Below are 27,359 nucleotides of genomic sequence, written 5' to 3' on the forward strand. Positions count from 1 at the left end.
TCTCCACCGGAAGGGCACACTTTGGGCATTTTATTGTGTTTCCTTGCAAATAGGGTAATGCTATTGGGCACTGCATTACATATTCCCCATTAGGTGGTCACTCTAGAGAGTACTTCATCATGTTTTCTTGCAAGCAAGGAATCCTAAAGGGCACTTCATCACATAGTCACACCCTAGAAAGCACTTCATCTTCTTTTCTCACATGAATGGAAGCCAACAAGGCACTGTATTGCATTTTCCACTGGAAGCACACCCTAGAGGGCACTTTATCATGTTTCTTTGCATGCATGGGGACCATATGGGGCACTACATCATGTATTTTCCACTGGAAGGACACCGTAGTAGGCACTTCATCATGTTTCTTTGCAAATGTGGGAACCCTATAGGGAATTACATTACATATTCTCCTCTGGAAGGGCACCCTTGATGGCATTTTGTCATGGTTTTTCATGTGTAGCACAGCACCCTAGATGGCATTTCATGAAGGATTTTTTTTTCATTTAAAGGGCAACTATTAGAGCACTTTATCACATTTTATCCACTGTCACCCTAGAGGGTATTTCATCACTCTATTTTTCCATTTGAAGGGCAGCCAATTGGGCACTTTCTCCACTTTATCACATTCTATCTACCATGCAGGCATCCTAGAAGATATGTTCACTGCTTTTTTTGACCATGGGAGCAATGGGGAGGGCATGTTTATAACAAAAACCTGCGATTTGAATTACAGCTGACCAGACTGCCAGAGCTGCTGTTGTAGAAAATTCATCAACACCTGACCAATCCAAATCGAGAATTCAACACTGTGGTATAAGAGGAGGTGAAATGTGATTAAGAAAAGCAAACATTAGCAACTATGAAAGCATCATTTGCAAAAAGGATGGTTTAATTAAATGAAAATGTCTACACAGTACAAAAGCTGGATTACTCTGTATTCACAAACTCCCCTCTTCATTATGTCGACTAAATTAGCTGAAGCTGAAAGGTTTTTAGATGCGTCTGCTGTCACAGCTGTATTTCAAGCACAAAGCTTTAATGATCATCTCATAAAGCTGTTAATGGATAAAGGACTGACATGCTCATTGCTTTAATATAAATTACTTTCTCATCGATGTGCTAATAAGGTACTGTATATGCATTCTTTTTGTTAATCATGAGAAAAACAAATAAAAAAGAAGTAAATAGAATGTGTGTTTATGAATATAATTTAACTGTTTGAGCTCTTGTTAATTTGCAGGTCTATTATTTTTATAAGTCACAAACCTTTTTTTCTTGCTGGTAGGAATTCTCCTGGAATAATGAAGGAAGAAACTGGAATTAATGTTGGGAATATATTGCATATAATTAAAAAAATGTGTGATTTAAACAAGTGAGAGTAAAATGAATGAATGAATTGATTAATTATTTAATTTATTTGTTTATTGATCTACTAGCATGTCCCTTCACTCACACCATACTGCACTGTTCTCTCCCACATACAGTACATTTTATCTTCACCAGCTTTTGTATCTGTAAAATACAATCCTACATCAAATGTAAAAATTACAAATCACTTTATTTATTAGTTTCCTTCTTTGCATTTCCTCCTTTTCTGAAGGATGACATGTTTTTGTAACATGCAGATTGATTTGGTGTGAATTTAAAGTGTTGCATTTCAAGGCATTCTGAAGTTACTAGAAGTAAAAAAGCGTAACATATTTCCCTCAAAGGAAAATTAATTCGTGCTAATATCAGAGATTAGTGTAATCAGGTTTTGAATTTAAAATATGTCTGAATCTGACTGATATGAATTGAATTTTCTCTCTCTAAACACCTGAGAGCTGTTCTGAAATGGTTTACGTATACCCTCCCTCATCACTTTAAGAGGAACTTGTTCTTGATTCTAAGATTCCTGTCCATGGCTGCAGGAGTGGAACCCAATGTGGTCTTCTGCTGTTACAGTGAGTGTTACATTGATGCTTTTCTGCTCACCATGGTTGTAAAAAGTTGCTATGAGTTACTATATTCTTCCTGGCAGCTTGAACCAATCTGGCCATTTTCCTCTGACCTCTCTTTGTTTGAAAGACATTTCCACCCACAGAACTGTTGCTCACTCAATGTTTTTTTTTTTTTCGTACCATACTGTGTAAACTCTAGAGACTGTTGTGTGTGAAAACCCCAGGAGATCAGCAGTTTTTGATTTCAAAAACTGCTGATCTCCTAGGGTTTTCACACACAACAGTCTCTAGAGTTAATAATAATAATAATAATAATAATAATAATAACTGAAATACACAACAGTTTTATTTGTTATTTGGTTATTTTTCATCATTTAGCTATTTTGTCTCCATTTATCTCAATACTAGGGACTCAATACTCCATCTGGCACCAACACCCATGCCACAGTGAAAGTCACACTTTGAGATCATAATTTTTCCCATTCTAATGTTTGAAGTGAGCATTGACTGAAGCTCTTGATTTGTATTCGCATGATTTCATGCATCGTGCTGCTGTCAAGGGATTGGCTGATTAGAGAACTACATAAAACAGCAGGTGGATGAGTGTTTCTAATAAAGTGGCCAGTGAATATTTCTTTATTTTTTTTACAAGTTTCCTGTAAAACACTTTACATATGTACGTGTGGTAAATATATATTACAGGTTGTAGATATCATTCACACAACATGTGCATTTTATCATGGTTATTACTATAAAGGGGTCAATTACTGGCTGCTGAAGCACTAATTATTTGTTTGCTGGTGTGTTTGGCTAATTAATTAATTGTTTCTTTGTTTGTTTGATAAGTTGACCATCTGTTCAGAAAAAATGGCATAAAAATCCAAGTCCAGATACTCAAGGCAGGCTTGAAAATAAAATTAAAATAAAATAAAAGGGCTAGAGACATAAAAATAAAATTTCTTTAAATTATTAAGTGAAATTATTATTAAATTAAATTATTTTTATGACTCTGTCTCATTGAAATAAAGGCCTTCTATTTTATTTTATTTTTCAAGCCTACCTTGAGTGCCTGGACTTGGATTTTTATGCCATTTTTCTGGTTTTGTGTTTGATTACTAATTCCTTCCATGAGCAATGATGGTTTCAGGGATACTACTAGTGCTCCTTTTACTTCTTTTTTTATTTGTTTGTTTGTTTGTTTGTTTGTTTGTTTGTTTGTTTGTTTGTTTGATTCTGGGTTTTTTTGTTTGGTTTTTTGGGTTTTTTTGTGAGATAAATGGAGACAAAATAGCTAAATGATGAAAAATAACCAAATAACAAATAAAACTGTTATGTATTTCAATTAGGGCGGCACGGTGGTGTAGTGGTTAGCGCTGTCGCCTCACAGCAAGAAGGTCCGGGTTTGAGCCCCGTGGCCGGCGAGGGCCTTTCTGTGCGGAGTTTGCATGTTCTCCCCGTGTCTGCATGGGTTTCCTCCAGGTGCTCCGGTTTCCCCCACAGTCCAAAGACATGCAGGTTAGGTTAACTGGTGACTCTAAATTGACCGTAGGTGTGAGTGTGAATGGTTGTTTGTCTCTGTGACAGCCCTGCAATAACCTGGCGACTTGTCCAGGGTGTACCCCACCTTTCGCCCCATAGTCAGCTGGGATAGGCTCCAGCTTGCCTGCAACCCTGTAGAGCAGGATAAAGCGGCTAGAGATGATGAGATGAGATGTATTTCAATTGTTATTATTATTATTATTATTATTATTATTAGGGCGGCACAGTGGTTAGCACTGTCGCCTCACAGCAAAAAGGTTCTGGGTTCGAGCCCAGTGGCCAGCAAGGGCCTTTCTGTGTGGAGTTTGCATGTTCTCCCCGTGTCTGTATGGGTGCTCCGGTTTCCCCCACAGTCCAAAGACATGCAGGTTAGGTTAACTCGTGACTCTAAATTGACCGTAGGTGTGAATGTGAGTGTGAATGGTTGTTTGTCTCTGTGACAGCCCTGCAATAACCTGGCGACTTGTCCAGGGTGTACCCTGCCTCTCGCCCATGTAGAACAGGATAAGCGACTACAGACAATGGATGGATTATTATTATTATTGATCACCCATTTGCTTGACAGTGACCATTTTGTAAACCTGTAACCTTAACCAGGTGACTAAGCTTTCAGTACTAACCTTTTTTCTTCACTGCTTGCCATTCCACTGCGGGAATAAGAGAAAAGAATGGTGAATGTTAGATAGGAATATTAATGAGGACAGAAACAGTCATGAATGTGGATCAGAGAGTACAAAGACTCGTCTGCAACTAATGGCAAATTATTTCTGACCTCAAATTTCAAACAGTGACACACACACACACACACACACACACAAATAACAAAAGGTGAACAGAAATGTGAAAATGTAGGATAGATCATTCAAGATATTTTGTCTACCAAAATTGTTGAAAAGATGAATATAAGGCAAAATAAGTTGTGGATACAACATGTGGCATTCTGGGAAAACCCATCAGATATTGTGTGATATCCCTGTCTGAATTCTAGTAAACAACCAAAACTCTGGGGGGGATTTGCCCAAAATTAGGTTTTTCAACAACCCCAGGTCCAAAAAAGTTGGGATACTGTGAAAACATTAATAAAAACAGAATGTGATGATTCATAGAAACCCTATATTTCATTGAAAATAGTACAACGACATATCAAATATTGGCTAATTAAAGGCCAAGTAACTTAATAAGGTGGGTTTGTTTTGTTTGTTTGTTTTAACAATATGTACCTTTTTCAGTCTTTTGTTGCCCCTGTCCCAACTTTTTTGAAATGTGTTGCTGACATCAAATTCAAAATGAGCATATATTTTTCAAATAACAATGAAATTTCTCAGGTTCAACATTTGATATGTTGTCTTTGTACTATTTTCAATGAAATTTAGGTCTAGTATGGAGGTAAAACAATTAAACAATGATGTGATTTGAAACAGGTGATGTCAACAGGTTTTCAGTTTTAACTTAAATTTCAACATACCAGCTCAAATTTTCTGATTTAGGGTTGTATATATAACATTCTTTAACATCTCAATCTAAGAAGCCAAGGATATATTCGATGAAAAAAACAACAACAACAATGCGGACTTGTTTTTATTTACTTCTCTGTAAGAATTCTCTGGGTCTGAGTTCATCTGAGATGGATTGACACAAAGTGGGACAGTGCGCTGTAGTCTGATGAGTCCACATTCATTTTACAACAGTGTGACTTCATAGTAAAAGAGTGCTGGTGCTAAACTGGCCTGCCAGCCTCCCAATGAAAATTTGTAGTGCATTATAAAGTGCAAAAAATCATGGATATTGTGTCCTCTGGGCTAAAGAGGAAAAGGACCACCCAGATTGTTACCAGCACAAAAATCAAAAGCCAGCATCTATCATGGTATGGGGGTGTGTTAATGTTCATGGGAGGAGTACATCCGTGAAGACGCCATTATTGCTGAAAGGTTTTTGCTGCCATCCAGATGACGCCTTTTTCAGGGAAGTCCCTGTTTATTCCAGTGAGACAATGCCAAGCCACATTATGTGTTACAACAGTGTGGCTTCATAGTAAAAAAAAAAGTGCAGGTGTTAAACTGGCCTGCCCGTCTCCTGCTGAAAATGTGTGGTTGAAAAAATGACAATGGAGACCCCAGACTGTTGCGCAAATGAAGCTGTATACAAAGCAAGAATGGGAAAGAATTTCATTTTCAAAAATTTAATAATTAGTTTCCTCAGTTCCCAAACATTTACTGAGCATTGGTAAAAGAAAAGGTGACCTAACAAAGCAGTAAATGTACCCCTGTCCCAACTTTTTTGGAACATGTTGCAGGCATCTTTGTATTGTATTCAATTGATTACAAGCTGAAAAGTATTTGCAAATCATTGTATTCTGTTTTTATTTATGTTTTACCAAGCATCCCAACTTTTTGGAATAAGGGTTGTAAATATTAAGAGTATTGTTTGCATACTGACTCTAAAAACAGACCCCATTTAGAAAAGCAAAGGTTATAACATGTCCATACCTGTGTTATCTGTGTTTAATGCACTGTCATATTAAAATTCAGGAAGGAGTAAAAGACCTCATAAAATGAAAGGTGATATCCTGTATATTAAGCAATATATTACTTGTCATTACTGTTACTGTACATATGGAGGGTAAATGTCAGGTTTCATTTCACGTATGTATGAGTCAGTATAATTACTTCATTAGCCTGTTAGTCCACAGAGACGTTTGATTCGATAAGGCTGTGATCTGTGCAGAAATCTATTTATGTTCCAGTAAGGAGCTGCACACATGGGTGGTTCACTGCACTTCTTATGCTGGGAGGAAGACTAGGAGCTTTTATTTGGGTGTTGGAAATGGCTTGGCTTTGCGTAGCTAGGAGGATTTCTTGCCAAAATGTGTTGTGTTCACTGGAGTCCTCTTTATCTGTTAGACACTCACATATGGCATTTACAGTAAAGCCAGCTTCATTCCTTATACGGTAAACATGGCATGTGTTTTATTTTTTTTTTCTTCGCTTACACACACCCACACAGTGGTATTATTATATTATCAACATATTTCTGTTGACTTGGGGGGGCGCAAGTGGACACGGAACATGTAAGACGTGTGCTTCAGTGCTCCGAGGCTAAGTAACTATATGTAATTCATTTCAGCAGTATATTCCATTTTATAGTTATTTTATTGTATCAGTAGCAGTTTATTGAATGCTTGGTTGAGAAATGGCTTCAGGATGGAATAAAATGGACTTGGGAAAAGGCAAAAAACAACTTTCATCTGCCGGACATGCTAATGCTATGGATGCTAGCTCACTACAGGAGATGATTAACTCTCTCAGGGATGACATATGCAGTAAAATTGACTCGCTCTCCACTGAATTGAGGTCTGAAATTGCAACAGTTCGAGCTGAGCTGAAAAGTGCTATAGCACCATTGCAACAGAAAGTTGAAAACCATGATAGCACCATCAGAGATTTGGAGCATGCTGCATCCAACCAGAGTGACCACTTGAGTGAGTTGGAAAACATCATACAGACTCTGAGAACTCAAGTGGATCAGCTGAATACTAAGTACGAGGATCTAGAGGGGCGTTCAAGAAGAAACAATATTCGTCTGATTGGGATACTGGAAGACGTGGAGGGCTCTAACCCAACAGAATTTGTCTCTGGGTTTTTGCAGGACATTCTTAGTCTTGACCAAAAACCTATCCTAGATAGAGCCCACTGTAGTCTGCACCCAGCAAAGACCCAGATCGTTCATTATTCACCTACACTACTACCAGGATCGAGACCAGATTCTATGCAGGGCTGAAGAGGCTTTCCCCCAAAGCTACCAAGAGAAAAGAGTCTCGATCTTCCCTGATTACACAACTGCTGTGGCCAAGAAACGCGCACAGTTCAGGGATGCAAAGTGTCTCCTTCGTCCTATCAAAGGAGTGAAGTTCAGGTTGATGTTCCCTGCCCTGCTGAAAATTACGTTGCCTGATGGAACACTACACAAATTCGAAGACCCCTCTGCAGCAGTGGATTTCATCAAGAACATAACACCTGCGAGTAGTACACCAGCCTAACTCCAGGATACAGATGACAGTGAGCTAACAGTAGCCAAGTAAATAGACTGTCTATTTGGACTAGTCTACTGACTGCTAAGCTTGAACGTCCTTGCTATTTTCCCTTCTCTTTCCATCTCCAAATAGCACAGGCTAATTTGCTTCGTTTTCTGGTCATTATTAGACTGTCTACTCTGGTTTCTGAAATAATCTAGTCAACATTTGAGCTGATGTTATATTACTTGTATCTGCCACTCTTCATATTGTTCATTTAAGTCACTAGTCTCTGGTAGCACGTCGGCGGCTCTCTTGAATGAGCAACGGTGCTATTTCAGATTGTTTGTCAATGTTAAAAGGGGATATGCGCGGGTCCTGTTCAGCGGACGCTTTAGCAAAGGATAAATGTGTTTTGTCTTGTCTATTTTTTCTATTTTTATTTTGTATGTATTTGTTGATCATTATGCCTGCCCAAATAGTTTTTCATCCATGGTTGCGATTCACAGTCCTTAACGTGACTCAGTTTTTCAAATCCTGTAATCAAACAGTGACTCATGCCGCAGTCTCCTAGGAATGACTTGAATTTTGTCAGCTGGAATTGCAAGGGACTAAATGCACTAGTTAAACGTAACAAAGTCTTGAGTCATCTTCATAAATTAGGAGCACACATAAATTTTTTTGCAAGAGACACATCTAAAAGTGGTGGATCACGCTAGGTTGAGAAAGAACTGGATAGGTAAAATATATCACTCAACATTTCAGGCCAAGGCCAGGGGTATAGCTATCCTCATACATAAATCAGTCCCCTTCATTTGCTCCAATGTCTTAGCAGAGCCAAATGGGAGAGTTGTTACTGGGAAAATTCATAGTATTCCCCTCATTCTCGCAAATATTTATGCACCTAATTGGGTCAACTATCTTTTTTTTTAGAACTTTTTTTCTCCAAGCTTGCAGATATTGCAACACATTCTCTCATACTTGGAGGAGACTTTAATTGCTGGATTAACCCAACCCTTGATCGATCATCAACCAAAGCACATTCTCCATCCAAATCTGCAAAAACAATTCAATCCTTCATGGAGGAATTTAACATGTCTGATCCATGGCGTTTTCTATATTCGAACAGTAAACAATACTCTTTTTTTCTCTAATGTCCATCAAACATTCACACGTATCGATTATTTTTAATAAGTAACAATTTATTACCTTCTGTTCAGTCTGTAACATATAATCCCATAGTAATATCCGACCATGCACTGATCTCTTTGACAATAGGTTTTGATGGACTCAATTCAATGCGCCCACCTTGGCGCTTCAACACTCGCCTGCTATCTAGTGATGACTTTGTCCAATCCATCTCCAATCAGATCAACACCTTTATAGAGATTAATAAAGCTCCTGATATATCTGCATCGACTCTATGGGAGATATTGAAAGCATATCTCAGAGGGAGCATTATCTCATACACTGCGTTTGAAAGGAAGACAAAAGAGGCAGAATTGTCTAGGCTGATAAAGAAAATTGGTCAACTTGACATAATATATGCAGCCAACCCCTCCCCTGATCTATATAAAGAGCGCCTTGCCCTTCAAGCAAACTTTAATATTTGTTCTACGCAGAAAGAGGAAGAACTGTTACTTAGATCTAGATACAATTATTATGAACAGGGGGATAAGGCAGTCTGCCTGCTTGCACACCAACTCAAACAGGAATCCTCCTCTCACCAGATTCTACAAATTAGGACCCCTCTAGGCATGACAACAGATCCAAAACAAATTAATGATCACTTTAAGGACTACTACAGCTCGTTATATGTGTCTGAACACCCTCCCAATTCTACCGCTTTTGATCTTTTTTTTGATTCATTGGACATCCTAAAGGCGGATGAGGAGGCTGCTAGCAGATTGGATCAGCCTCTGTCTGTAGAAGAACTTGGGGCTGCTATGACCTCGGTGCAGTGTGGAAAGTGTCCAGGACCTGATGGCTACCCCATAGAGTTTTACAGAACATTTTTTCCACTATTGGCCCCTCTACTGGTCGATATGTATAATGAATCATATACAAAGCATACCCTTCCATCAACTCTCACTCAAGCCACCATATCTTTTGATTCTTAAAAAGAACAAAGACCCTTTGGACTATACTTCTTATTGGCCTATTAGTTTGGTGAATGTGGATTTAAAGTTACTTTCTAAATTATTAGCGCTTCGCTTAGACCCTATACTGCCGACCATCATATCTCTTTTGAAAACTTTTTAGATTGGCGTTCAATCCTGACTAGGGGAGTCTTGTTTTTGAGGGGTACTTTGTTTCGTCTGTTCTATTTCATGTACTTCTGAAAGGCTTTTAATAACCTGCAGCACTGTGGCACCTTCTGCGGTCAAAACCTGTGTTTTTATGTATTGTTTTATACAAAACATTGTTTTGTGTTTTAGTGTTATGTTTTATGGCTTTGATGTAAAGCACTTTGGGTACCTTTCAGTTATTGTAAAGGGCTATATAAATAAAATTTGATTGATTGATATCTCCAGATCAGACAGGATTTATTAGGAATAGGTATTCATTCTACAATCTAAGACATCTTTATAATGTATTCTATAACCAACCCTCATCTAATACCCATGAAGCCTTGATCTCTCTTGATGCAGAGGAAGCATTTGATCAGGTGGAATGGGCATACCTCTTTTACACAATGCAGAAATTTGGCCTTGGACATACATTTATCACATGGGCTCAACTATTATACTCTGCTCCAAAGGCCTCAGTCAGGACTAATAACTTTTCTGAATATTTCTGCTTACACCACTCCACTAGACAAGGATGCTCATTGAGCCCTCTTCTATTTGCTATAGCAATTGAACCACTGGCTGTTCTCCTTAGATCCAATCAGGAAATTACAGGCGTATTTAGATCAGTGTAGAATGTCCCTTAGGTGTGGGTGGAGCACAGAGGATGGCAGGACAAAGCTTAAGGTAAGTAATAGGCTTTATTGCCAGACTTTTCAGTTTAACAATATTTCAGAGAAACACACACACGCTGTGTTCTCGTCCCGGGAAGAGCTCCCCTCTGCTCTCCCTCTGCCTCCTTAAATAGGGCGCGGTTACTGGGAAGACACAAAAACACAGGTTAATTACCGTCAGGTGTAGTGATTCTGCCACTCACCTTCCCTGGCTCCTCCCTCCTGTCACAGACCGGCGCTTGACCATGCCCCCGCTGCCACAATCAGGTATAGAACATAAGATGTCGCTTTATGCGGACGATTTTTTACTTTATATATCAAACCTGTCCACATCTATACCTGCAGCACTGCAATCTCTTGCAACATTTGGCTCTATATCAGGCTACAAATTAAACTTGAGCAAAAGTAAGTTGTTCCCACTAAATGCTGCAGTTAGAGCATACCCTACCCATTCTTTCCCATTTAAGATAGCAAACCACAGATGTACCTACCTAGGAGTACAGATCAGACAAGTTCCATGATTATACAAATTTAATTTTGCCAGCCTGCTGTCCCGCATACAGAAAGACTTTGAATGGTGGTCTTTACTGCCCCTATCACTGCCAGCAAGAATTAATTCTGTCAAAATGAACACCCTTCCTAAATTTTCCTACCTTTTTCAGAGTATCCCCATTTTGCTTCCAAAAATTTCTCTCCGTGCTTCCACGGAAGGCGGTCGCATTCTTTGCTCTCCCTCTCCCTCCTTTTTTTCCCTGCTTGTGCTTCTTTGTCTTGTCTCGTCTGCTGTACTTTTTGAAGAGACTCTTCCCACATTACTTTCTAAACTAAAAAAAGCATGGACTTGATAAACTGGTCTCCTAACGAAATTGACACAGTTTTCTCGACAAGAAGCCTGGGTTCGGGGGAGCCTGCCTGTCCTGCCGGAACATTTGCGGCTGGTTACACGATGGACATGTGGGAGCAGTGGCGAGTCGTGTGCCTGGCAATTCTTTCTGTGGAGGACATTGAAGATATCTACCTATTCGGAACCATGATTACAGGACTTTTGCTGATTGGATTAGGCATTGCCCTGGTATATCGAGGAAATCAGACAACGGTGACAGCTGTTCAAAGCCCCACAAAGCTGCCCGATATGATTGGAGTGGTGGACAAAGCTGTTGGTACTCAGACTGTGGATTTTCAGAACTTGAACCACAATATGGTTGTTATCTTGGAGAAGCTTTCGGCTTTGCAAGGAATACGTTTTTCGGAGACCAATTTGAACAGAATGGACAGAATGGACAGATATGGACGAGCGGTGTGGACGTGCAAAGACTGCGTCTGGAAAGACCAAATAATTTATATCTTATCGACATTCGGCTCCCTTAGACAGCACCGGCCTTGCTTAAGGCCTTTGCTGAGGCAACATTTCCCCCTGAAGGTCACTGCTGGGAGACGCTCTCGCATTCCTCGCATTCCTTCTCCAACTTTCCGTGGTCGCCATTTTCATCCCCAGTGTGACAAGCGGGTGCGTGACCAGCACCTTCATGGCTGCAGGAGCGGACGGCTGCTTGCTTGCGCTGGGTTACCTCTACCTTCTCCCCCTCCCCCCCTTACCCCCCACCCCTGATTGCCCCCTCTTTTCCCCCCTTTCCCCCCCTCAAGTCCTGTGTTTAAAGTGTACTTGTGTTATTGTGTGCTTATGTGCGAAGGTTTTTTAAATGTTCCCACACTGTACTCCTGACAGGAGCATAGTGGGGGGGTGTTCTTTTTTTCCTTATCTCTCCTCATGTTGTGTTTCCTTTTCTTTTATCTCTGTCTTCCTGTCCTGTTCCCCCTCTGTAAGGACAGGTTGATGGTCAATTTCACTGTCAACAGTGATAATAAAGGGTTCATTCATTCAAACATTTTTTCGCAAGATTGAGAATCTGGTCACAGAGTTCATCTGGAATAGTAAGACACCTAGAATTCGCAAATCATTTCTCCAAAGGCCCAAAAAACTTGGGGGTATGGCATTACCAAATTTTCAAGATTATTATTGGGCAGCCAATATCAGAGCCTTACATTACTGGCTGCATTCAGACACACTCAGTCCACCCCCTACATGGTTGCAGATGGAAGCCTTGTCCTGTACGGGTAAACCCACATCTTTGAAAGCCTTAAAGTGCATATCATGGGTAAATTCAGGAGCAAGATCAATGTAATTCTCCTATTTTATATTAAACTTTGGTCAAATATCTGTCACATTTTGCATTTTGTGCAATTTTTTTTTACCTTGCGCAATACCAGAAAAATTCAGTTGAAATCAAGCCATTTGAGGCGAATTCGTCCGCCTCTGAAAAAACTTGGCATTTAGATTTCCCAGCAAACATTGATTTTCATGATGTCGCATGCGGGATGCCTCCTTCTGAATCCTACATCAGCACTGGTTTGTTTGTGAGAAAACGACCTGGTGGTTTTCTGCAAATTTCTTCAACGTTATCACGTAATTATTAAAATGGTTAACAGATGTATTGTAGGAGGGTGTAGCAACACCAATCTTGATGGGATTAGTACTCAACGTTTTCCAAAAGATCGGACAATAAGAGAGAAATGGGAGCGCTTGGTCTACACAGGCTGTGCACTGAAACCATGCAAGCTCTCGTAGTCTGCTGGCGCTTCTCAGAGGTGGAAAGTAACGAATTACATTACTCGCGTTACTGTACTTGAGTAGCTTTTTTGTGTACTTATACTTTTTCAAGTAATTTTTAAAGAGTGTACTTTTACTTAAGTATGTTTTCTTTTAAGTAGTGTACTTCAGTACATTTTACATCACAACCGTTACTGAGTAAAAAAAAAAAAGGCTAAAACGGAGAAGGGGAAATGCGTTCTGGAAATGAATCACGGAAAGGACAGTTGTCGCGCGCGAGTCTCACACAGACGATGGCGGACATGCACCGGAGCTTTAAGGGGGGGGCTTCGGGGGGCTCAAGCCCCTGGGCCACAGCCAATCGGGGGCCTTGTAATATTAATAAAATAATAAACTGTCGGAATCGTGGGCCTACATTAATGTACGGATAGAAATAAGGTTAGAAATAAATGAGTGCACAGTAGCCTGCTGTAAGAGACATGGTGGATGTGGTTCGCGAAACGAACACCCACAACTGTACCAGAATAAAATGTAACAAAATGTAACATCACGCACGAAAGCGCGCCAAAGACTGCAGACTACTGAGACACAAATTTAGAGGCTTTGAAAGATGAAGCGTTCACATGTTAGCGGGGCGCATAAAAGAAAAAAAAAGAGAGATGCAGGTAATGATAGAATCGTTGCCTAAAGTCACAGACTTTTTAAGGTAAGGATCACCAATCTGTTCAGAATATCAGCTACTTATCAGTTATCAGCCGTACCAGCAGCTAGGCTATGTGCAGCTAGGCTAGATATGCTATGATCTGTCCAACAGTAAAATAAATCAGTTGTGATTTGAATACGTGTCGTGTGATGAGTTATAATCCTGTTAGTATAATAGCATATTTCGATGGGGATAATAAAATGTCTAAAACGGCATCTACTGAAGAAATTGATGAAAAGATTGTAGCCTATAACGTTCACAGTTCGGGCAGCAGACAGAGTAAGCATACTGAGGGGAATAGCAATACAAAGCTAGCACAGATCCACATTTCTCGCTAGCTGTGTTGGGTGTGTTGTTAACCCATGTGGATTTAAGTGAAATACTTGAGAAGTTCTGTGGTCAAGACAACGTTTTAAGGTAAGGACGCTTGATTATTATTGTTTGCCCGCTGTGGCTTGTTGTTGACGAAAGGCCCACGTGATTTTGCCTTATGCAGCTACTGCTAGCGTCATGCTTTGAACTAGGTTAAGCTCATTTGCGCTAAAGGATGGGTTTATTGAAGGACTTTGATGTAGCTAGTTTCTTTAAAAAAAAATTGTATGCTCAAAACAGTATGCCGGTGTTCATCATGTTTAACTTTTTTCTTGATGGAGTGCGTGAAATAGGGCTGTGCGATGTCCCCTTAATTGGCATCGACGATGTTTACAGTGCAAACATCGTGATGGACGATCATATCGTGGGCCGGGGGGGGGGATTTTAATACCACATTATTAAATATATTATTATTATTATTATTATTATTATTATTAAAAGTATTAGATACTCATCCGAGGCTTTGGCACGGTAAGAAAAAAAAGCGCTAGGTGATGTGGAATATTTGGCCTTGATAACGGATATGTGGTCCAGCTGCAACATGATGCCCTATATGTCAGCTACCGTACATTATGTGGACCGAGAGTGGGCAATGCAGTCCAAATGCCTGCAGACGAGTTTCATGCCAGAGACACATTCAGCGGACAATTTAGAAGACGCATTGCGCGAGACACTTGCCGAATGGAAAATAGAGGAGAAAAAGATCGCCTGTATAACAATGGGGCGAATATTGTCACAGCCATCAGGCAATTGAAATGGCCGTGGTTAAGTTGTTTTGGGCACAATTTGAACCTGGCCATAACCAACTCGCTTGCGCAACAGAGGGCCAGTACAAACCGAGCGTTTGGAGTTTGCCGAGCAGTCAACACTGCGTTTGCGCACAGCTGGCTTCGGAGAAATGAGCTGCGCAAAGCGCAGGTGGAAATGAACCTCCCCGAGCACTCACTGATCACGGCAAGATATTAATCTGCTCTAACAATGAAAGACTAGTATTCAAACTATGAGAAGAAACTACACTTAAGCTATTACTCATTGTTTATTTACACCATATCAATTGAAGATGCGTTTTGGCCTTTAGTGCGCACTTGAACATGCTAATTTTTCCAATTTATTAGTGTTTGAATTATTGCACCAGCTTTTAAAATCATTATTTATTTTATTTTTTTTTTACTGTCTACGTTTGTCAGAATCACCTTCATTCTTCCATTTGGTTTGACATTATGGCTTAGAGTGGACCATTTTGTGTCTGAAAGTAGGCCTATTTACCAGATTAAAGTTATTTGACTTCTGCCGAAGTCTGCGCTTCACTGCCGTTTGATAAGGTGAAATATTTCCCGACTGTTAATAGTGGCTATTTGTTTGAACAACATGACAAATTTTACATTAAAAGTATAGTGTAGGCTAAAAAATGAAGTCAAAATGTATTATTAGTAGCATACTGTATTTGTGTAACCACATGTTATGTTCACTAGCACGTCCCTGCACCATAGTCTACGTGAACAAGCGGTAATAGGATATTACTTTATAATGATTTATATAATTATGTATTTATAATATGTTATATATTTATATATTAAACAAAACTAACTAACTAAACTAACAAAAAACTAACTTTTTAGGTTAAATAGGCCCAGATGATACCGTATATGCATGATTATGACAGGAGGGGGCGTGGTATCACGATGGTGGCTCTCCATCGTGATGGATGACCACCATCGTCGATGGACGATGGCATCGTCTATAGGCACAGCCCTAGCGTGAAATATTGTTGCAAGTGGTATTTTGATGCAGTCATGTCAAAAAGGCAGTTGAATGCACGGTCTCATTCAAGGAGAAGGAAGACTTGCATGATGCTTGAACACAGATCGGTAAAATAGACCCTAGTAGGACTTGGTTTCGTGTATTTCGGTCTGTAGAGTTATGAGTTTGGCCGCTGTCCATGGTGTTTACGTTTCATGTGGCCGCCGAGCCAAGTACCTTGACTTGCAGTGAATGTTTGTTTTCATGCCGCCGAGCTATTTTTATGTATTTTATTTTTTAAAAGGACTTGTCTGTAGGTGTGTGTGTTTTATGTTTACAACACATAGGTCTACATTATAGCGCACGCAGGCTTGTGTGGTTATCTCTGGCCATGCCCCTGCGTGAAAGTTACGCAGTATCACTGTCCTGTCCGTGGTAATAATCAGAACCGGCTCTGTAATGATAATGCGCGCGTTCTTCTCTCCCTCTGTGGTCGGATGTGTTGAGCGATGTGAGCGTGGGCCTTGCGCAGCTACGCTGAGCCAAACGTAACCTATCGTAGGCTTCTAGGCTAATTACGCACTTACACTGTAAATGCTTGACACATATTGCAAATAAAATAAGAGTGTTTTCCTGGCCAACGGTAAAGGTAGGGTTGACAGGTAGCCTATGAGGGGCCTAGCCCCTGGGCCATGGGTGTTGATAAAGCGCCCCTGCGGACATGGAGGAGACCGAGGAACCTGTGGTGGACGACCCTGCAGAAAATGCAATTTCTTCCAGTAATGAAGTGCACCCCTGGCCCTACATACGTGATCACTTCAGCTTCGTAGAGAAAAGGGGTGACAGTTTCATTATGCAATGCAGATTATGTGTGCCCAAGAAGACAACCATTGCGGCATACAAAAATTCGACGTCTAATCTGCACAAGCATGTTGAGGTAAGTATTGTCATTGGCATCATAATCACAGGTGCAGATAGAGGGTGGGACGGGTGGGATTCGTCCCACCCAGATTTAAATTCACCTCGTTCGGTCCCCCCCAACTTATAGGGAGGAAAAAACGTCTATGCTGTCTTTCTTTGCATAAGGCAAACCTCACGGAAAAATCAAAAGACTAATTACCATTCGGTTTATTGAGGTGCACAGCAGTGTATACATAGTTGCAACAACTCACATAAAACAAAGCAAAGACTGATATTCGGTTGGTTGAGCTGCTCAGACTGCACAGGTTGCGAGCTCGAGCTTGGTTGCTATGGTTACCCACAATAAGTTTGACAGGCATATCGGGGTTGGGGTTGGTTTGCTGGCAGCTTTGTCCCCCCCAGTTTTTTGTCCCCCCCAGTTCAAAAAACGTATCTGCGCCCCTGATCATAATGTTTCCTTTCCATAGTAAAACCGACAATAGGCTGGTTATATTCCAAAAATAGTGGATGGCATTGCTAATGTTGAAGTAGCAACCTGTTGGTACTGTAACATAACGGTAACTAGTCTGTTATTCGGTTGACTAATCATGCAAGCAAGTTAGCTCGCCAACCTGACGTGATCAGTCCTCCTACCATTCTACATCCAACAGGCCAGAAAGGAATACTAAGCAAAACAAATAATGTTTGAATTGAATTGTTCAATAACACACAGTGCACACAGGCAAGCTACGAGATTTCGGTGCAACATTTCACTTTCATATTTCGTGTACAATGCTTTGTGTGTGGTCAGGGCGATGTAAACGACATGACTGTGTGTATTGACCTTTTTTGTTTGTCTCAGTTTTAATGCAGCATTATCCTAAGCATTCAATTTGATACACTTCCTTTAAATAAAACATCTGGGTTGAGATGTACATATATCCTTGTTTCCTCTTCTTTTTCATTTTTGCACAACACAATGGAGGCAGAAAACACCCATTGTTAAAAGTAACGTTTTACTTTTACTCAAAGTACATTTTAAATGATCTACTTTTTACTTTTACTTGAGTAGATTTTTTTGTCTGGTAACTTTACTTGTACTTAAGTAAAATTTCATCAGAGTAACAGTACTTGTACTTGAGTATAATATTTTAGTACTCTTTCCACCTCTGGTGCTTCTGCAGGTAACGTCACAAATCTGGCTCCAGACTCCCTTAGGATTTTTCCAGACGCATTTTGTTATTTTATTTTTTTCTGCTGTAGACAGATGGCCTTGTGCAAAATTACCCTTCTGGATAGGTGTATAAAGGGACATACTTTCATATAAAAAAAAAAAACGAAATTGGTCTAGGATATGCACTTTAATGTACTCCCCCCTTGGATTCCCTCTGTCCCCATATACTAAAAATGTATGTGTTAAAACATCATTGAGAATCTGGAACCAGTTTAGAAAACATTTCAACCTAAAAACTCTTTCCACCCTTTCTCCTCTTACTACAAACCCTGTTTTTCCACCCTCCCTGATTGACGGAGCATGGTCAGTATGATCTAAGTTGGGTATCAGGACAATTAATGACTTGTATATAGATGGCTTATTTGCATCATTCCAACAACTGTCTGAGAAATATTCTTTGACCAAACCGCAGTTCTTTAGATACCTACAGATACGTAGCGTTGTTAGACTCTTATATCCCCATTTTCCTCACGCACCACCTGCCAGCCCTACCAACTCCCTCTTTATGCCCCTCCCAAATATTAGAGGAATGATATCTTATATTTATAACAGTATGTATACCTTACGACCAGTAAGTCTCAACTCAATTAAAACTCAATGGGAGGAGGGCCTAGGGGATGAGATCTCAGACAAACTATGGGACTCAATCTTACACCGCGTACATTCCTCATCAATATGCGCTAAATGGTTTGATTCAGTGCAAGACTGTCCACCGTATTCACTGGACTAAGGTCAAATTAAGCCAGTTTTTCCCAGATGTTGACCCCACATGTAAGTGGTGTCACTCATCAACCGGCATCCTTGGCATATACACTCTGGTTTTGTCCAAATCTATATGAATACTGGTCCAAGGTCTTTGATATCCTATCAGATGTCTTGGAACTGACAATTTCTCCCTCTCCTTTTACTGCTTTGTTTGGTGTTCTCCCTCCTACAGTACCCCTCTCTTCATACAAGGCTGACTTTGTTGCATTTATCACACTTGTGGCAAGACGTTTAATTTTGCTGAGGTGGAAGTCTTCAAATGCCCCCTCATTCAGTTCCCTGATTAAAGATATCCTTTCTTTTATGAAGATAGAAAAAATAAGACACACCATCAGAGCTCTACCCGAAGGTTCTATAAAACATGGGAATGTCTTTCTAATTACATAGACAATTTGAACCTTTCCTCTGTGACAGACTAGAGCTGGGTACACACTGTTTAATTAAATAGACAACAGACAAACCACTGTAGTTACATTTCTCTGTAGAATGCAGGCTTTGTGTGTTTTTTGTTTTGTTTTTATTATTATTATTATTATTATTATTATTTTAATTGTGTTGTTTTTTTTCTTTCACTTTTTTCTTTTCTTTTATATGGTAAATGTCCGCAGACATAGCATATGTCATGCACACCTATATGTATGGGTGGATGGGTGGGGGTTCTGTGTGTCGTTGTTTTCATATAACAATGTGTGGTATAATTTTCCTGAGGTATTTCAATTTTTTTGAATAATTTTTTTCCTGTTGTGCCTTAGACATATACCACATATCAGTACCCTGTGTGTTTGTATTTGTACTTGGAAAAACAATAAACAAACTAAAGAAAAAAAATCTGTTGACTTGACCATTACTGCAGTGAAATAATGCTTGCCCATACCTACAGCTAACCCTAATATTAACCTCAGTACCCCAAATTAAGCGTTTTTCCTCAATTTTGGCTGAAATAAAATATGTATATTTATATATAAACCTGTATTTCAGTCTTTTTGAGGACACATGCCTACACTACCTCCTCCACACACACTGTAAAAAAAAAATAGTTGAGAATACTTGAAATTTCAAGGCAACAGTCTGCATTAAGAATTTTATGTTTTGCCAACGATGTGCCCATGATAATCCAAACTATGATAAAACTGTTATCTTTATTAAGAATTCTTAATTAAGTCAATTTTCAATTCCTCATTCTGCCAACATAGATTTCTCTTTTTGCTGAACAGTGGCATTCACAGTAGTGCAAAAAGGCAATTGAGGTTATCACAATTTTTTTGGGGGGGGGGCTTTTTTCACCTCTATTTGGATAGGACAGCGTAGAGACAGGAAATGAACAGGAGAGACGGATCAGGAAATGACCTCGGGTCGGAACCGAGTCCCCGGATTTATGGTATGGCACCTTATCCACCTGAGCCACGACGCCCCCGAGGTTATCATAATTTATCATTAAACTATACATGCCTTTTTTCATTGTTCTACACAATTACAAAACTTCAATATTGAAATAAAGTTTTTAAAACCTACGTCGTGGGTGTGGCTCAGGTGGATAAGGCGCCATACCATAAATCCGGGGACCTGGGTTCAATTCCGACCTGAGGTCATTTCCTGATCCCTCCCCGTCCCTCTCTCCCACTCATTTCCTGTCTCTACACTGTCCTATCCAAATAAAGGTGAAAAAAGCCCCCCCAAAAAGTCTGATAACCTCAATTGCCTTTTTGTACTACTGTGAATGCCACTGTTCAGCAAAAAGAGAAATCTATGTTGGCAGAATGAGGAATTGAAAATTGACTTAATTAAGAATTCTTAATAAAGATAACAGTTTTATCATAGTTTGGATTATCATGGGCACATCATTGGCAAAACATAAAATTCTTAATGCAGACTGTTGCCTTGAAATTTCAAGTATTCTCAACTATTCTTTTTTTACAGTGCATATACAATGCATACACACACTGATAACATGTACACGAGGACATTAATGTCAATAGATCAGTTTAGTAAAAGTGAGATTATGTATAGATGAATAATTAATAATGATTAATAGTAGTTGAGTCGGGTGGCACGGTGGTGTAGTGGTTAGCGCTGTCGCCTCACAGCAAGAAGGTCCTGGGTTCGAGCCCCGGGGCCGGCGAGGGCCTTTCTGTGTGGAGTTTGCATGTTCTCCCCGTGTCCGCGTGGGTTTCCTCCGGGTGCTCCGGTTTCCCCCACAGTCCAAAGACATGCAGGTTAGGTTAACTGGTGACTCTAAATTGACCGTAGGTGTGAATGTGAGTGTGAATGGTTGTCTGTGTCTATGTGTCAGCCCTGTGATGACCTGGCGACTTGTCCAGGGTGTACCCCGCCTTTCGCCCGTAGTCAGCTGGGATAGGCTCCAGCTTGCCTGCGACCCTGTAGAAGGATAAAGCGGCTAGAGATAATGAGATGAGATGAGATGAGTAGTTGAGTCCTTATGCTGAACTCAGATCTGACTCAGTATGACCAAATAATCACTTGGAGGCATGCTGTTATAAGAAAGTAATCACTGACGAGGTGGTGATGCGGCCCAGTGTAAATCAGAGTTACGGTTATCACCCAGAAGTTGATTATTCTCTCATAACATCACGTCCTGAAATATTTAAGTCCTCTTGTACCACAACAATTTGCAACAACATGATACAACAACATGTACTTTTTATCCATTTATAGTTACAAGTTGTATTTATAAGTTAATTATTATTATAAGTTTGCAAGTTGAAGCATTCTGAACAACCTTGGAGCCACGTATTTCATCTACGTCACAGAGCGAACTTACCAGCATCATTAGAATGGCAGCCAGAGTGAATTTTAATGCTCTTGTTGCATTTGGTGTGAACATAAGATAACAGACTAGTTCCAGAAGGTGGCAGTAATGTAATGGTGACTGCCGTAAAACTTCTAAGAAGAAGATGCTTGCTGTGCAATAGAGGCTTTGCACAGTCATGTGACCCCATAGCAACAATAACTTGCTGCAGTTGTGAAATTAATTAATTTTTTGTTTTTGGAATTCTTACCTTCGTGGAAATGAAGTGAGTATACCATAGGGTTTTTGACCTCTCCATTCGACACAGCATCCCACTGAATGTTTTTTCCCCCATTTTTCCCTTCTACATTTCGAAATCTCTCCAGTCTTTTCCCCCCGATGATGAATTACTTTTGGTAAATTAAAAAAATCTGATGTCTTTGTTTTGTTCAAAATGATTTGCACATCCAAAAATGGAGCAAAACCTTCCAATACTGATCAATAACAACTAACTTGTCTGAATGAAGCACTACAAGTGTGCCCCCTGTCATGGCGGCGTAGTTCTTCTTGCTATGGGGTCATGTGATGGTGCAAAGCGTCTATACCTGAAAAACTCAAACTAACACAAAAACTAAATAAAAACTGAACTAAAACTAGCCAATTCCCCAAAATTGAAATGAAAATACAACTATTTATGCACTTGTAAATGTAACTAAAACTAATCTGAAGTACAACCCCGATTCCAAAAAAAGTTGGGACAAAGTACAAATTGTAAATAAAAACAGAATGCAATGATGTGGAAGTTTCAAAATTCCATATTTTATTCAGAATAGAACATAGATGACATATCAAATGTTTAAACTGAGAAAATATATCATTTAAAGAGAAAAATTTGGTTATTTTAAATTTCGTGACAACAACACATCTCAAAAAAGTTGGGACAAGGCCATGTTTACCACTGTGAGACATCCCCTTTTCTCTTTATAACAGCCTGTAAACGTCTGGGGACTGAGGAGACAAGTTGCTCAAGTTTACGGATAGGAATGTTAACTCATTCTTGTCTAATGTGGGATTCTAGTTGCTCAACTGTCTTAGGTCTTTTTTGTCGTATCTTCCGTTTTATGATGCGCCAAATGTTTTCTATGGGTGAAAGATCTGGACTGCAGGCTGGCCAGTTCAGTACTCGGACCCTTCTTCTACACAGCCATGATGCTGTAATTGATGCAGTATGTGGTTTGGCATTGTCATGTTGGAAAATGCAAGGTCTTCCCTGAAAGAGACGTCGTCTGGATGGGAGCATATGTTGCTCTAGAACCTGGATATACCTTTCAGCATTGATGGTGTCTTTCCAGATGTGTAAGCTGCCCATGCCACACGCACTAATGCAACCCCATACCATCAGAGATGCAGGCTTCTGAAGTGAGCGCTGATAACAACTTGGGTCGTCCTTCTCCTCTTTAGTCAGAATGACACGGCGTCCCTGATTTCCATAAAGAACTTCAAATATTGATTCGTCTGACCACAGAACAGTTTTCCACTTTGCCACAGTCCATTTTAAATGAGCCTTGGCCCAGAAAAGACGTCTGCGCTTCTGGATCATGTTTAGATATGGCTTCTTCTTTGAACTATAGAGTTTTAGCTGGCAACGGCGGATGGCACGGTGAATTGTGTTCACAGATAATGTTCTCTGGAAATATTCCTGAGCCCATTTTGTGATTTCCAATACAGAAGCATGCCTGTATGTGATGCAGTGCCATCTAAGGGCCCGAAGATCATGGGCACCCAGTATGGTTTTCCGGCCTTGACCCTTACTCACAGAGATTCTTCCAGATTCTCTGAATCTTTTGATGATATTATGCACTGTAGATGATGATATGTTCAAACTCTTACACTGTCAAACTCCTTTCTGATATTGCTCCACTATTTGTCGGCGCAGAATTAGGGGGATTGGTGATCCTCTTCCCATCTTTACTTCTGAGAGCCGCTGCCACTCCAAGATGCTCTTTTTACACCCAGTCATGTTAATGACCTATTGCTAGTTGACCTAATGAGTTGCAATTTGGTCTTCCAGCTGTTCCTTTTTTGTACCTTTAACTTTTCCAGCCTCTTATTGCCCCTGTCCCAACTTTTTTGAGATGTGTTGCTGTCATGAAATTTCAAATGAGCCAATATTTGGCATGAAATTTCAAAATGTCTCACTTTCGACATTTGATATGTTGTCTATGTTCTATTGTGAATACAATATCAGTTTTTGAGATTTGTAAATTATTGCATTCCATTTTTATTTACAATTTGTACTTTATCCCAACTTTTTTGGAATCGGGGTTGTAAAAAAAAAAAACAAGAGTGCTCTGAGAGCACAATATTCCCCACTGGCAACTATGCCATAACTCTGGTAAAATGCGACTGAATTGAACGAAATTGCATATTACTGACATATAAAAAAGAACCTGTCAAGTTTCATGAAATTCCTCCCAAAATTGAGAGAGGAGTTGATTTCAGAAGGGGAGTACTCTTCCCGGGATGGATGGACGGACGGACAGACATCGCCATGACATAATCCCCCTTTGGGTCTTTCGGCCAGCGGGAGATAATAAAAATTGTGAGAGAAGTTGATTTCAGAAAGCAAACATACCTTGATGAAATTGCCAAAGTACAAGTTTGTTAATAATCAAGGGTATAACTCTGGTAAAATCTGCCCAAATTAAACAAAATTTCATTATGCATATAACTTAAGTTATATGCATAAGTTATATGTGTAAATATAGGGTAAGTTATATATGTATAACTTACAATAACATTTTATGATCCAATTTAACCGCAGCAGGCGGCACGGTGGTGTAGTAGTTAGCACTGTCGCCTCACAGCAAGAAGGTCCTGGGTTCGAGCCCCGGGGCCGGCGAGGGGCTTTCTGTGTGGAGTTTGCATGTTCTCCCCGTGTCCGCGTGGGTTTCCTCCGGGTGCTCCGGTTTCCCCCACAGTCCAAAGACATGCAGGTTAGGTTGACTGGTGACGCTAAATTGACCGTGAGTGTGAATGGTTGTCTGTGTCTGTGTGTCAGCCCTGTGATGACCTGGCGACTTGTCCAGGGTGTACCCCGCCTTTCGCCCGTAGTCAGCTGGGATAGGCTCCAGCTTGCCTGCGACCCTGTAGAAGGATAAAGCGGCTAGAGATAATGAGATGAGATGAATTTAACCGCACGTACACTTGAAGGCAATTGTCTGTCCCCTTTTTTTTTTGTCTTAATATTTTGCACCTTAACTTTTTGCACCTTTGGGACCAGCACAAAAGAAATTTCGTTGTGCCTTAACAATGACAAAGTGCTTGAACTTGAACTGTCATATAACAAAGCCTTTTGCCAAGTTTGGTGAAATTCCTCCATAAATTTTGAGAGGAGTTGATTTCAGAAGAACGTACACCCTCATGAAATTGTCAAAGTACAAGTTATTTGATCAAGGGTCAAAATGCTGGTAAAATTTTCACAAACAAAATTAAATCGCAACATGTGTATTACCGTCATATAACAAGGCCTTTTGCCAAGCTTCGAGAAATTTGCCCAAAAATTGTGAGAGGAGTTGATGTCAGAAGGCAAGCACACCTTCATGAAATTATGAAAGTACAAGGTTGATAATCAAGGGCCACAACTCTGGTAAAATGCAACCGTATTGAACAAAATACAATATGCATACTACTGACATATAACAATGCCTTTTGCCAAGTTTCGTGAAATTCTTCCACAAATTGTGAGAGGAGTTGATTTCAGAAGGAAAACACACTCTCATGAAATTGTCAAAGTATAATTTTGTTAATCAAGGGCTGTAACTCTGGTAAAATGTGACCGAATTGAATGAAATTACAACAGGCATATTACTGACATATAACAAAGAATTCTGCCAAGTTTCGTGAAATTCCTCTAAAAATAGTGAGAGGAGTTGATATCAGAAGGTGAGCACCCTTCCTGGGATGGACAGATGGACGGACAGACAGAAATCACCACGACATAATCTCCCTTTGGGCCTTTCGGCCAGCGGGGGATAAAAAACTGAAAGATGAAATAAAAATAAAAAATAATGAAAATTTAGAAACTATAATAACTGTGATCTGCATCTCTGATTCACATGGACAAATTAAATATTGACATTAAAGTCTATAAGCTATACTGTAGCACAAGGTTCTATACAGTTGTACACAATTGTGATTATCGACAAATTTTTTTTATTTTAGTTTTTTTATTTGCCATTGTTTATATTACTCTCCTTTCTTTGTCCAATACTTGCTAAGGAATTGGATATGGGCTTTGATTTTTATTAATTAATTAATTAATTAATTAATTAATTTATTTATTTATTTATTTATTTATTTAATTTTTTAATTTACAGAACAGACGTGAGTCTAATGTACAGCTAATTAGGATGAAATTATGATGAATTATGAAACCATTGGTGGACTTTACGGACACACATTTTATGATCCAATTTAGCTGTACATACACTTGAAGGCAATTTTCTCTGGCGCTTAATTCATTTACTCGACATTAATTTTTACTCTTAATTTTACTCTTAATAAAGGCTTAATTTTCCTCTTTTTAAAACCTTCCAATGGAACTGTAAAGACAGAGGTGTTTATATTTTCAGTGACTCTAAATTACAGCTAGTTTAATTTTGAGGTTTGATTTTATCATTATTATGTGACATATCTGAAGTTCACTGAGATATAAATTCAGTTGTCATGTTCTTAGTGACATAGTGGTCATATTTTATTATACAACAGTTAGTTCTGGTCCACTAATTTGATTGGATGAGCAGTGTTCGAAGAGTACTTATATGTCGTATAACAGAACTGGGACATTTCAGTGTGAGCATCATTCTGCTTGTCTGGGTTCAGCAGGTGAAATTCCACTTCTTAGTTCAAAATCAATGAAGATGAAAAGGAAGAAACGACGGCAGTTTTACCAGAAGCAGCGTTAACAGGAATGTAAAATCCATGTGAGCTAGCTAACCAGCTATAAACTGAGTGAAACATCTTTGGGATCTATGTCCATTCACAGATCCAAAATAAAGCGAACATTTGGCCATATTGTATCTGAAACATCACTGACTCGGTATTAATTCTTCTTTATAGAACTGTCAGATAAAGGCGATATCACACAAAAGCGAGTGCTTTTGTATTGAATATCAGCATGACTGATTATCTTCAGCACTCAGCCTCTGGCCTTGTGCCTGTGACTGAATCACAGCCGTGCTGATGTTCAGTACAACAGCACTCGCTCTCGTGTGATATTGCTTAAGTATGACATCCTTACTAAATAATATTCAGTTATGTCGTGGCCACTAAATACCAAAGTCACAGTCATGAATTGCATAACATAATAATTTGTAGGAATGTCATACTCTGGCACAAGTTAATTACTTTTTTTTTTACTTAAAATTCAGAACCTTAACTCATGGCCTTCATATATTCATTCACTGATAAACATTATTAAAAGGTATTAAAAGGTTAAATATCCATCATGTCACTTCATTTGCTCTGTAGAAACCTAGTGAAATAATTGTTTAGAAACATTTTTGTAGGTTGGTGTCAGAAAGGGCTAATGTAGGTTTCATGTAGGATAGAAACAGCACCCTTAAGTAAAGGGTAACCAAATAACACAATAAAACAAGTGCTGCCAGGCAAAACAAGCCTTGCCCGGTAGCACTTATGATAAATATGAATGAAGATATAATGAAAAAAAATAGGTACCCTATGGGTACATGTGGCTACTGCTTAGAAATAAAATTGTTTTCTGATGCCATGTCCATACAGTAAATATAGCATATAGTCAAATCAATTCAAGTCAAGTTTATT

General features: G+C 39.5%; 1 protein-coding gene across 6 annotated transcripts in view; it reads right to left on the reverse strand.

The window, feature by feature from the left end:
- Positions 1–27,359, reverse strand: part of trdn (triadin) — a 265,042-nt gene that overhangs the window by 160,324 nt on the left and 77,359 nt on the right. For all 6 annotated transcript variants that reach the window (XM_060916449.1, XM_060916445.1, XM_060916447.1 and 3 more), the window contains 2 exons: positions 4,097–4,123; positions 1,264–1,290 (listed from right to left, as the gene is read on the reverse strand). In XM_060916449.1, coding sequence (XP_060772432.1) covers positions 1,264–1,290; positions 4,097–4,123 — 54 coding nt within the window. The remainder of the gene's footprint in view (positions 1–1,263; positions 1,291–4,096; positions 4,124–27,359) is intronic.

Source organism: Neoarius graeffei, chromosome 3 (genome assembly GCF_027579695.1).
Source record: "Neoarius graeffei isolate fNeoGra1 chromosome 3, fNeoGra1.pri, whole genome shotgun sequence".
Taxonomy (NCBI): Eukaryota; Metazoa; Chordata; class Actinopteri; order Siluriformes; family Ariidae; genus Neoarius; species Neoarius graeffei.